At 36.1% G+C, this 13,196-nt stretch overlaps 1 protein-coding gene across 2 annotated transcripts in view; it reads right to left on the bottom strand.

Moving 5' to 3' along the window:
* KCNT2 (potassium sodium-activated channel subfamily T member 2) overlaps nt 1–13,196 on the bottom strand; it is a 344,132-nt gene that overhangs the window by 195,451 nt on the left and 135,485 nt on the right. Inside the window, exons 6-8 of one of the 2 annotated variants that reach the window (XM_047755168.1) lie at nt 10,334–10,408; nt 8,971–9,054; nt 5,945–6,039 (exon numbers count right to left, since the gene is read on the bottom strand). In XM_047755168.1, the coding sequence (XP_047611124.1) occupies nt 5,945–6,039; nt 8,971–9,054; nt 10,334–10,408 (254 nt within the window). Of the gene's footprint in view, nt 1–5,944; nt 6,040–8,970; nt 9,055–10,333; nt 10,409–13,196 lie in introns of those variants that run through there. The other variant, XM_047755167.1, reaches the window with a different exon arrangement.

Here is a 13,196-nt window from a genome sequence, read left to right as displayed (position 1 = left end):
CTGTAAAATTAGAAACACCAAATGCATTTTAAATTAAAGGACCTATTATTGGTTAGAATTTGTTAATAATTAAGCTAAAGTCATGCACTTCATTCCCGGATGTAGCAGTTGTCTCTGCTTTGTTACAGAGATGCAGGCTGAATGACAATGCCCAGCTGTCTTGGAAGTGGGCACTACTGATCAGGAGGGCTCACAGCCCACATGTGGAAAGATTCGTTCAATTCCATTACAATGACAGGAAAAGCAATTCTGAGCACATTCCCTACGGACAGCGGGTCGGCAGCCCAGTTTATTTTAGTTTGGCACTGTCTATGGTGTCTCTTACAGACAGATGCTTAATGATAGCTCTTTGTAATGTTAATAATGAAGACCAGATACATTTTAAAGCCCTATAGCAGCTTTCCAAACAGGTAATTTTAAGAGTGTGAAATCCAGGAACACAGCCAGGAACAACTTCTCTAACAGGTAATTTTAAGATTGTGACATCTAGAGCCTCCTCGCCTGCCCGCCTGCATCACTCACAAGCGTCCTATCTTAATAAATCTACTTCTTGCCTATCAAAAAAAAAAAAAAAAAGAAAAGAAAAAGATGGTGTGATCTATGAGCTGGTAATATTTCATCAAATATTAATTCCTGAACTTTTGTGGCCTTAAAATATAATGTATGTATTAAAAGTTCTGATTTGGAAAAGCACTGATAGACTTCACATAACTTAACAGTAATTAATTATTAGTAATATCACTGCAATATTATATATGTGTGTATATATACATATATCTACCAGTATATACATATATACAAATATATATGTGTATGCATATTTACAAATACACAAATGCATGTAAAATATAATAATTTCTGACACTGTACACTGTTCAATATTCAGAGAGTAGGCAAATAATTATACAATCTTTATTCATACAAGAAATGCTCCTAAATAGTCAAGAAAGTAGATCTTACCTTTATCTTTAAAAATCAGTCACAAAGCTGTACAAAGCTGGAAATACTACACTTCCTGATTTCAAACAATACTCAAAAGCCATAATAATCAAAACAGTATGGTACTGGCACAAAACGAGACACATATTAATGGAACAAAATAGAACAGAAATAAACCCATATGTATATGGTCAATTAATCAAAGACAGGGAGTTCCCTGGTAGTCTACTGGTTAGGATTTGGTACTTCCATAGCTGTGGTCCTGGTGCAGCCCCTGGTCTGGGAACTCAGATCCTACATCAAGCCACTGCACATTGAGGACCAAAAAAATTTAATCTATGACAAAGGAGATGAGAATACACAGTCAGAAAAAAAGAGCCTCTTTAATAAATGGTACTGGAAAAACTAGACAGCTACATGCAAAAGAATCAAACAGGACCTCTTTTTCATGTCATACACAACAACAAATTCCAAATGAACTAAAGACTTAAATGTAAGGCATGAAACCATAAAGCTCCTAGAAGAAAACATCGGCAGTATGCGCTTTGGCATCAGATTTAGCAATACTTTTCTGAATATGCCTCCTCAGACGAGGGAAACAACAAGCAAATGAACCACATCAAATGAAAAGGCTTTCGCACAGCAAAAGAAACTATCAACAAAATGAAGAGGCAACTTCATAAATGGGAGAAGGTATTTGCAAAAGATACATCTGATAAGGGGTTAATACTCAATATACATAGACAATACATACAACTCAATATCAGAAAGAAAAGACAATTAAACATGGGCAGAGGATCCGAATAGACATTTTTTCCCTCAAAAAAGACACGCAGATGGCCAAAAGAAAAGATGCCCAACACCACTAACCAACAGGGAAATGCAAGTCGAAACTACAATGGTATCACTTCACACCTGTCAGAATGGCTATTACCAAAAAGAAGCAAATAACAAGTGTGGAGGAGGATGTGGAGAAAAGGGGACACTTATGCACTGCTGGTGGGAATGTATATTGGTGCAGCCAATACCACGGTGGTTCCTCAAAAACTTAAAAATATAACTACCATATTATCCAGCTATACCACCTGTGGGTACTTTTCCAAAGAAAATAAAAACACTAATTTGAAAGATTTGTGCACCTCTGCATTCACTGCAGTATTATTCTCAATAGCCAAGATATGGATACAATCTAAGGGTCCATCAATATACGCATGGATAAGGAAGATAGTGTGTATATAAGCAATGGAATATGACTCAGCCATAAAGAGAATGAAATATTGCCATTTGAAGCCACATGGATGGACCTAGAGGGAATCATGTTAAGTGAAATAAGTTGGACAAGGAAAGACAATATATGAATGCACTTATATATGGAATCTAGATATGAAATAAATGAACCAATATAAGAAAACAAACAAGTAGCTGCCAGAAGGGAAGGGGCTGGGGGAATGAGTGCAAAAGGTGAGGAGAATTAGGAGGCACAAACTTCCAATGACAAAATAAATGAGTCAGGGGAATGAAATGTACAGCATGAGGAATATGGTCAATAAACATGTAGTATCTTTGCATGGTGATTACAGTGGTCAAAAGGCAGAAACTTCCAGTTACAAGATAGAAGTACCAGGGATGTAACATAAAGCAGGATTAACATAACTAACATTCCTATACATTACATATGAAGGATGCTAAGAGAATAAATTCTACATTCTCATTATAAGCAAAATTTTTTTCTTTTGTATTTATATAAAACAATAATATTCACTAACCTTACTGTGGCACTTGTCTCAGGATGTTTGTAAGTCAAATCACTATCCTGTACACCTTACATTTATGTAATGCTGTATATCAATTATTTCTCAGTAAAACTAGAAGAAAAAAAAATAGTCCTCTGTCTGATGTCTAGAATTATTCTCCTGCATATCATGCCTCTGGTGTCTACCTGTCATCTTATTCTAAGACCAAATAAAGAAACTGCCCTAACCAATGTGAGATGGGAGCCAAGGGCCTGTTGTGATTCTGTGCTCCTAAGGAGAGGGGGAGATGCCACCATCATCTTTAACTTAGTGAGCTCACTAGAGGAAACAAATATTAGAAATATGTAGGAAGAACAGAAAACCTGGATATATTAAAGCAGAGGAAGATGTTTTATCATACTTCCTGTTACATTTTTAACATCCAGACTAAGCTTTTTACATCCAGACTAAGCTTTACAGTGTTACTAATAAATTACTATGCTTAAACATTTAAGTCTCATTTTGTGAGTTCACATGATAATTCAATCATCTTATGGAAAGAGACCATCTGAAATGGAAAAAAAATTAAATTTTTGGAATGTTCATACAATATCTTATGCCCTTTACTAGATATTTTCATAAACATATACAACTTAATCCACATTTTAAAAAAAAACCACAAGCAACAAAATTTTATAGGGTGATTAATATTATCCTCATTTAATTATGTGGAAAACAGAGCTAGACAGATAAGTTTCCCAAGGGCTCCAAATTAGTATGACCTTGAGTTTTGAACAATGAACATGCAGACTTTTATGATTTATTATTACCAGAGACTGAGTATTGCTCCATAGTATACCATTTATCTCTTTTTCATGATAGCATAATATTTAACTGGGTAAAATTTTGCCCTTCTAGATCACATTTTGCAGATCCCTGCAGCTGTATATGGTATATGGTGAAATTCTAGCCTAAATTATGCATGTAATTTCTTTATCTTCTTTTTTCATAAGAAAAAAGGGTTGTGCTTTATCTTCTTTTTTCCTACAGGCTGGACTTAGAATGCAATGGCAAGACCAAAGCAGCCATATTGAACCATGAAAATCCTGTTTGAGAATGGCAGAAAAATAGATACAAGGAAACTTTGTCTCAAGAGTTTTAAGCTGATATAACAATCTTGAACAGACTACCTGGATTTTCTGTTTGTATAAGTTCTTGTATCTTTATGTATATTTGTATTTTACAATATGTGTGGTGAAACTCTTTGTATGATGATTGGTAAAAGAGCCTATATGATATATCATAACTAATGTAACATTGGATGTATTTTTCTTACAATTGATGGTGAATTACAGTAAGACTTATTCTACCTTACTTTGATGATGATAATTTATGAAGATGTTTTGCTTGTAATGCTAGAGAATACACAAAGAAATCAAACTTTAGTTTCTCCAGCCTAGATATTATAATTTAAAAACATATTAATGTGTATATAGATGTACATGTGATTAAAAACAACACCATTTTATGTAGCTAAACATAACTCTATATAATAATTGTACATTAAAAGTCAGACTCATATCCACGTGTTTGTGACAGCTATAACATTATATAATATGTCAAAACTACCACTCAAATATCTAAAATTTAAGCACATATGCACACAACAGCAAAAGTACCCATAATTGCAAATAAGACAAAAAGTGGAACACAAATGATTTAAATGATAAATAAATTGCATACTGAAAATTTCATGTAGACCATCAAAGTCCTCTCTCTAGCACTGTTGCATCCCTTGGCATAAGAAAGTGGCAAAATTTGTGTATCTGCTTCCTTCGAAAATAAAAAGCACTCTAGAGCTAGAGGTACAGGCAGAAAGCAAGAGCAAATACAGAGCCCACTGTAAGCAGCTCCCTGTGCCGATGATGCCTCCAGAACCAAAGTACTGAACTACTATTTCATCACAGAAAAATAATCCATCCTGTGAGAGCACGAAAATTTCAATTACCTCTTTTCTGAAATTACTTTACCAGACTCCCCAGAATAGTTAGAACGCATTCATTTTACTTTTTTTAATCTTCCTGCCATTGAGAAATTAGCATGTGCATAGGTAAGTAAAAAATTTTATTTTAAATACTTTTCCTTAAGCAAAATGAGAACATTCCTAAATTATTTAAATAATATAATATCTTAAAATTAAGAATTCCTTGTGATTTTGGAAGATAAAGCATCACTGTCAGTATTTCAAATTGATTCAGTTAGATATTTACTAGGTGAATAATAAAAATAATTTGTGAAGGGAAAAAAATTTAAATAAGATGGCACTGTGTCAGATTTAGAGGGATATTTTGTATCTAAGGGCATTGAATATCCTAAAATGTTTATTTTTAAAATATAAAAATATTCAATAAAACCTATTTAAATCCATTTAATAAATTTAACTGCATACTACTGATGCATAATAATTATTATATGTATATAATATTTAAACACACATGTATCTATAGCCATGTTTATATTTAAAAATAGCGTTGCACTCGTGATTAAGGCATTCTTCCTATTTTAGTACTTCCTAATTAGCTTTTTTCTCTTTCTCAATAGGTCAAATCCAGGTCAGAGCACAATTACACATAATTAAGTTGAAAAACAGATATAATCTTCCACTCCACATTGTTTCCCCAGTAGGGCTCTGCATGAATCCATAGGCAGTGCATCATTTCTCACTGGATTCCTCTATAATTGGCAAAGTGGGACTTTCCAAGAGAAGAAATGACTGTTTTCCATCATAGAGCAGAGCAGCAGTTGCCTGGCACTGTCGGATCCGCCCTTGCTTTCTGCCCGGCTGCATGCTAGAGCAGCAGGAGAGACGGCACAGGCAGACAGAGGGACGGCAGAGACAGTGTTCTCAACGGTGTTTCTGCCTTGAAGATTATGGACAGATAAGGGCATCTTCATGTCAGTGGTTGGAAGGAAAAATTCTTGTTTGATAACTATGGCAGGCAGCACAAGTTCTTGTGACCCGGTCGTTTACAGCATCTGGGAAAACCTCAGACTTGCAGTAAATACCAACACCAAGTGACTGATGCACTTTCTTAATTTTTAAGACCAACGTAAGGATTTTACTTTAATTTCCAGAGGTGATCCATTATCGTTTATAGTGAGTATTTATCTATTCATTTATTTTAGCCAACTCTTAATTAAAAGGATTCATAACACTTTTTTTTAGTACTGGAATTAAAAGGAAACAAAAAGGCTGATATGCACAATCTTACCAGGTGAAGATAAGGCATAGTAATGTAGATATTAAAATCAAAACTTGATTAAACATTGCAGACTGTGTACGCTGAATGGCTCTGTGTAGATCATTCTGAAATAACACAGAACAAGCATATTTTAAATTTTTATAAATGATAAACATTGATGAATTACACTACATTTATCACTATGCATTGCATTTCAATTATCTTATGCACACTCAACACATATACTGTAAATGGACATAGCAACATATTTTCATTTTTGCCTAAGTCTTACTCCAACATCCATATTACAAAGATAATACTATAGGAGTCCATCAAAGTATCAAATTTCAGTTCACCCGCCTTAAAAACATTTGTAGAGATGTTGCACTGACTCCTCAAAAGCCCTCCAAGGAGAGTATGTTCTTTTATGGACAATTCTAATTTTGAAAGATCAGAAAATAATATGTTCAATTAAGGGGTAAGTAAAAGCTGGGTCAAACTACAATCATATCTCATGCTCTGAATAGGAAAAATAACATGAATTATGGCAGGCAGTTTACCACAAAAAGAAAAAAAATAGCCGATAAACATTTTCTAAGGTTCAATTTCACTCACATTAAGAGAAGTGAATTTAAGATGTAAATTTCACTTTACAATGGCAAGACATTAAAAGATAACAATGCCCACTGTTACTGAAGATGCAAACCATGAGTACTCGCAATACTGCTCATCTAATCTGTTAGAAATTTCCTGAAAGTAATCTGGTAATGCAGGTCAAAATTCACAAGTATGCACTTTCTTTTTCCTGCATTCATTAATTTAACAAGTATTTATCCAATAACATAATTTCTAAGTTAGCCTCATGAAAATTATGAGATGGAAATCGAATATTTATGTATGTTCATCTTTTATCACCAAACTATTTATTACAGGACGTAATGTGTGTTCATTACTATGAACAACCAAAACAACAAAAAAAGCAACAGAAAAATGGTTGAATAAATTGGTCAAAACTAGACAGATTCAGATGCATTCATTAAAAATGGTTTGAAGAGGAATATTTAAGGACACAGGAACTTGCCCACCGCACACTAGTACATGACAAAAAAATCGAATTATAGCACTAAACATACAATTGTGTCTGACTTCATAGATAATACTAGCAGGACATAAGTTATTACTGGTGTTTCGTCTAGGTGGAAGAGTGGTATTTTTGCATAATTGTTTACTTTATAGCTTCCTGTTTTATACATTTTTACAACAACCTTTCATTAGTCTAAATATCAGTATTGCATGAGATAACTTCACCAACACAATATAAAATCTCAATTTTATATTCATCTTCCACACATTTGACCAAACTGTTATGAAAGCAAAAAAAGAGTTGATGAGAATTTCACCTCACATTCCTAACTTCTACGAGAGGTGTTAGTAAGCAGAAAAAATCAATTAAAATTGAGCAACCAGGGAGAGGAGGAGAAGGTAAATATAGAACTATGATGGAAAAAGGATCCTAAATTAATAATGCAAATCACTACCTTTACTCTCAACAACTGACTAATGATTCCTCTCTTGGTTAAGTTACTTTTTCCAACTAATAAATGCAAATTAGCAGGTTAATTTTCTCCTGGTGTTATTTTTTTTTTCATTGGCAATTTTGACAATCTATATTTAGAGAAACGGTATTTTTTTGGGCGGTTAAGATAGTTCACTATTTCTGCAAACCATCTGCAAACAGGCCATACTCTCCCCTTCCTGGCCATAAACTTTCATGAGACTCTACTAATTACATAATATAAATGTTTAGAAACATTCAGCTGGTTGTGAATATTCAACTGTTATCCAAATATTCCTTTGGGCCAAAATGTTTGTCATAATTCTGTTAAAAAGCTATTTAAGGAGTTCCCGTCGTGGCGCAGTGGTTAACGAATCCAACTAGGAACCATGAGGTTGCGGGTTCGGTCCCTGCCCTTGCTCAGCGGGTTAACGATCCAGCATTGCCGTGAGCTGTGGTGTAGGTTGCAGACGCGGCTCGGATCCCGCGTTGCTGTGGCTCTGGAGTAGGTCGGTGGCTACGGCTCCGATTCAACCCCTAGCCTGGGAACCTCCATGTGCGGCGGGAGCAGCCCAAGAAACAGCAAAAAGACAAAAAAAAAAAACTATTTAAAAGAAAAATAAGTTCGCCCCCAAACATACTAAATTTCAGTGTGGTAAAATTAATAATATTGAGCCCTTACTATGTTTATGCCAGATAGAAGATTATACACATACATACATGTAATTTCGCATATATATAATTTCATGTAATTCTCACAGCAAGCCAGTATGCAGGCGCTTTTGTTCTCTTCTGAAGATGAAGACATTTGCTTATCTTATCAGAGCCCTTAGCATTCAGTGGACTTCTATTAACATTTGTAGAATAAATGGCCCACAGTAAAGAGATTCTGATCACAGCTATCCATCAGACTTTCTGAACAGGGTCCGCCTTGGATAAATGCGGTCCATCTCTGAGTTTAGCATCTTACTCCCTGCTTCCCTTTCTCCCTCCTAATATCCCACGCCCAAGCCAAACCAACCCAGTCTAAAAAGGCAATGGTTACATGGCCTCCTGGCTCCAAAACAGGGGCTTTCGAACTCCACACCTTTGCATAGGAGGTGAGACCACTTACAGTTAAGAACAGTTAACATTACCTCCTGAATCCTTAAAACCAGAGGTCCTGTTAAATATCAACAGACTGCCTTGGAAGGGAAGGCTGGTTGTCTTCAAAGAACCCGCAGCTAGCTTTGTCTTCAGTTAGCAGTTAGCAGTTGTCCTCATCAGTTAGCTTTGGTTCAGTGATATTTAGAATATCTGAGCTATTTTTGCTTACCAGTTCATAGGGCCTGAGAAAGGCCGTGACCTGGCAATGAGGGCATTTTACAACTTTTCATTCTCATTAGGATATAAGCAATCTTAAGGTCTGTTAGCTTAGACATTCATGCAAGACATCACTTCAAGTGAGAACTAATGGAGGCTTGAGAAATACATTATATTTGAACTTCACTTTTATACTTACAATCATATTTTCCAAGGCGTGTTTGGCAAGCCAACAATTTAGAAAGACTGGGACAAATAGATTTCTTAAGGAAGGCCAGAATATCTGGAAAACAAATCAAAACTAAACTTTTATCTCAAAGCAAGAAATCATATCCACCAGACTGAGAAGAAACAAGAAACAGAAGTAAGTTATTAAAGATATTTAATATTTAATACTATTTAATAATATTTAAAGCCTGTGGCAAATACTTTAAATTCACATGATTATTGAAATGTAAAGAGCAGACAGAATCTTTTCATTCATTGTCTAAGTCCTGCTTAAGGGAAAATTCTGTGGAACATTATTATGGAAACAGAAAGAAAATAATCAGCCCTCCCTGGATGTCAGATATAACTGTGCTAATTCCGTCACTAAATCCTTTAGAGTGACAGTTTATAATAGCCATCTCCTCCTTCTTTCCTGCAACTGGAGGTGAAAAGTAGGAGCAGGCAACAGAGCTTTACCTTTTTATAACATTACCACTTACTCTCTGCAGAGTCAAACACTCTAAGTGACACTGGGGAACTGTCCTCCAGAGGAATTGTGTTTAGTGAGCCTGTCATTTTATCTAGTGCTAGAAAAGTCACTCAAGTTAAAATAATTTCAGAAGCAAGCAACAGCTTCAGATCATATCAACTTATTTTGATATGATCTGAAAATTATCAACTTATTTTGATATGATCTGAAAATTATCAACTTATTTTGATAATTTTCCAAATAAAATTTGGATAAAGTGTTAGAAAGCATATTCCCAACAGACATTCCTATAACTCTATCAGAGATTAAAATCTAATTGTGCAATGGGAAAGTGCTGGTTACATATTTATGGGAATGTAGCTGAACAGAATCACTGTGGAATGGGGACTCCGCAGTAGCTGGATAAAGGAGCGAATTGCTGTTTGTCTGGCTGATAGCAACTTTCTTGCCAAAGAGAGAACTGGACTTAGTAAATCCTGTGGTTAGAGATAAACTTATTCTCAGCGTGAGAAACTTTTGTAAATACTTGGTTTTTCTTGGTTTCCATGTCTCTTAATTCCACAGTGTACATAAGAAATGGACTAATGTCTAGTCTGTTTAGACAATATTGACACTTTGTTTAAATGGCACCTCTAGAGCATATATTTCTAAAAAGCATTTCACTTTGCTATGGTACTAAATCTCATTAGTTTTCACTTAATTTCACAACCCAGTTATCCAACTAATTTTACTATTTATTTTTTAATACCATGATCCTAATCAAAGCCTGAATTCATTCATCTGAGCTAATATATTATCTATTAGTATTTAAAGACCTAAGTCTAATGACAAAATCATTTCTTTTATAGATTCTTTTAGGACTTACTGAGATAATGAAGGGAACGGCGTTAATTATTTCCAAGATGAAGGGTATTCGTAAAATCTGTTCCCAGATGTTTCCCTTCCAAGAAAGAATGAATAAAAATGAAAGTCAATTATACTGAATCCCATTAAACAGGGAAAAAGATAGCATCCAAATTTCTCTAGCAAAAAGGGTGCTCACATTAATAGAATAACAAATCATTATTTAGAAATGTAGCAATGACTTTAAGAGATCATTTCACTAAATATAATTGTTCTCTTTCAACTTCATAATAAATTTAAGAAATAAAACAAATGTTTACAGTAATCCTTGAATATTGCACATAACACATTTTAATCATGTAATAGTTCATGGAAGAAAGTTAGTAGTGAAAATAAAACACATGAAAAAATCCGTACAGAATCAATGAAAAAATGACTCAATCTTTATTTATTTATTTATTTATTTATTTAGTCTTTTTTTGCTATTTCTTGGGCTGCTCCTGCGGCATATGGAGGTTCCCAGGCTAGGAGTTGAATTGGAGCTGCAGCCACCGGCCTACGCCAGAGCCACAGCAACATGGGATCCGAGCCGCGTCTGCAACCTACATGGCAACGCCGGATCGTTAACCCACTGAACAAGGGCAGGGACCGAACCCGCAACCTCATGGTTCCTAGTCGGATTCATTAACCACTGCGCCACGATGGGAACTCCTTAATTTTTTTAAATGATAACTACATTCACAAACCATAAGATACATTAAATAGTCTGCAAACAAACACTTAACAATATTCCTTGGAATTAACATTGTTTTTAGATTAATGAAATTTAAAGGAAGGCTCATCTCAATCATCTAGATTCTAATATTTTGACCCACATAATACAACCATGTCAATCAGGCCTGGCTACATAATTTGTGGGACCCAGTGCAAAAATAAAAATCTAAGGCCTCTTATTAACAAATTGTTAATAACTTCAAGAAGGTGACACCAGAGCATTTAAACAAGCAGGGATCCCAAGAAGACAAGGCACATGTATACAAAGGAATACTACTCAGCCATAAAAAGGAACAAAATAATGCCATTTGCAGCAATATGGATGGACCAAGAGACCATCACACTAAGTAAAGTAAGTCAGACAATGACAAAGATCATATGGTATCACTTACATGTGGAATATCATGAAAATGATTCAAGGGAACTTGTTTACAGAATAGAACAAACTCACAGATTTCAAAACCAATCTTATGGTTACCATAGGTGAAACCATTGGGGGGAGAGAAGAATTGAGAGGGTGGGAATAACACACACACTACTGTATAAAAAAGATGATTAATGAGAAACTACTGTATAGAACAGGAAAATCCACCTGATAGTTTGTAATAACCCATTTGAAAAGAAGATGGATATATATATATACATCTAACTATCCATCTATCTACATGTGTATGTATAACTGATTCGCTCTGGTGTACACCTGAAACCATCCACATTGTAAGTCAACTATACTCCAATAAAGTTTTGAAAAATAAAGACAGGGCACGCCCTGCCCTGAACAAGCCGAGACTGTTCTAATGATGCAGTCCCAGGCAACTACACCGACTATAGGGAAACCATGGAACTTTCTTGAATCATGTCCAGCAAAAGACTTTAGAACTTCCCCTACCTATTAGAAAGGCAATTTGAAACCCAACTCCCTGTACTTTCTAATTATGTGATGGTGCTGTCTATAATATTAGGATTCTCTATTTTTCTGAGGTCCCCATGGCTTAAAACACAACAATGAAGCAAACACCTCCACTTCACAAAGCAAGTTCTCCACCGGCTATTGTCCCTATGCTAAAATATTAAGCAATGCGTTTCGTTACTGCTTCATCCCCCATTGGCAGGCTGCATAAAAAGTGGTGGGGGGAGCAGGTGGAAGAAAGGCAAGTAAAGAACGCTCCTCAGCATCGAGATGCTGGAACGCCGGAACGGTTCCCTCCTCACCTGGAGCTCCGCCAGAAGGGCGTGGGTAAACCCCAGACACGGGACCGTGTCTGGCAAAGGCCTAAAACATCTCAACACGGAGCAGAGCAAAGAGAAAAGGTGCTGGAATGGGAACGAGCCACACCCTATGCCAACAGTAAGAGAGAGAACCGACTTCCTTGGAACCAGACATAGGCCCTAAAGACTGGAACTCAGGGCTGTCAATGAAAAAAAAACAGTAACCGTTAGTAAGGAGAACAGGAGAGAGTTTTACTTGAGCCAAACTGAGGGCTACAGCGTGGAAGCCTGCTTCCCAGATGACTTTGAGCAACTGCCCCAGAGAAGCAGGGTTTTCAGCACGGATTTATATCTTATCAGAACAAAGAATATTAAACAAGCCAGGAAAACACTTCCGCAAGGTTTCTAAAAAACAGACCAGAAGATACATGTCCAGTAAGTACAGCTCGGCCTTGGCTGCTGGAAAGGGAGTCTTATCGTCAACGGAGGACCAGCATTGTCACCCGGGGAAGACGAGCATGGAATCTGTATTTTTAATAAGGACCTTCTTGACTTCTGGTTCATGCGGCCTTTTCTTTCATAATTAAAGCAGATGTACGATGCATGTCTGATAGGCCACAAATAGGCTATTTGAGTTAGCATAATATTCAAGTTAACTCATGTATAAGCCAGAATGACTTGCCCATAACTCAATATGTGAAAAATTCTTCTACTGTGGCCATTCTAAGAGTTCATACTCAACAGGGCTGTGTGCCTGAAGGGCCATGGGACCTTAACAGCGGTGGACCTTGAAAGCCCAGCACTGGGGTCAGAGCCCCAGGGGCCAGCAGAGGCTTGAGGCACCACGGAGCTTTGGCCAAAGCCTTCAGGGGAAGCACCAAAGTCCCATTTGTTGCCACCAG

The sequence above is a fragment of the Phacochoerus africanus genome, chromosome 12, assembly GCF_016906955.1.
Source record: "Phacochoerus africanus isolate WHEZ1 chromosome 12, ROS_Pafr_v1, whole genome shotgun sequence".
Lineage (NCBI taxonomy): Eukaryota > Metazoa > Chordata > Mammalia > Artiodactyla > Suidae > Phacochoerus > Phacochoerus africanus.
This window is presented reverse-complemented; position numbering and strand designations above follow the sequence as displayed.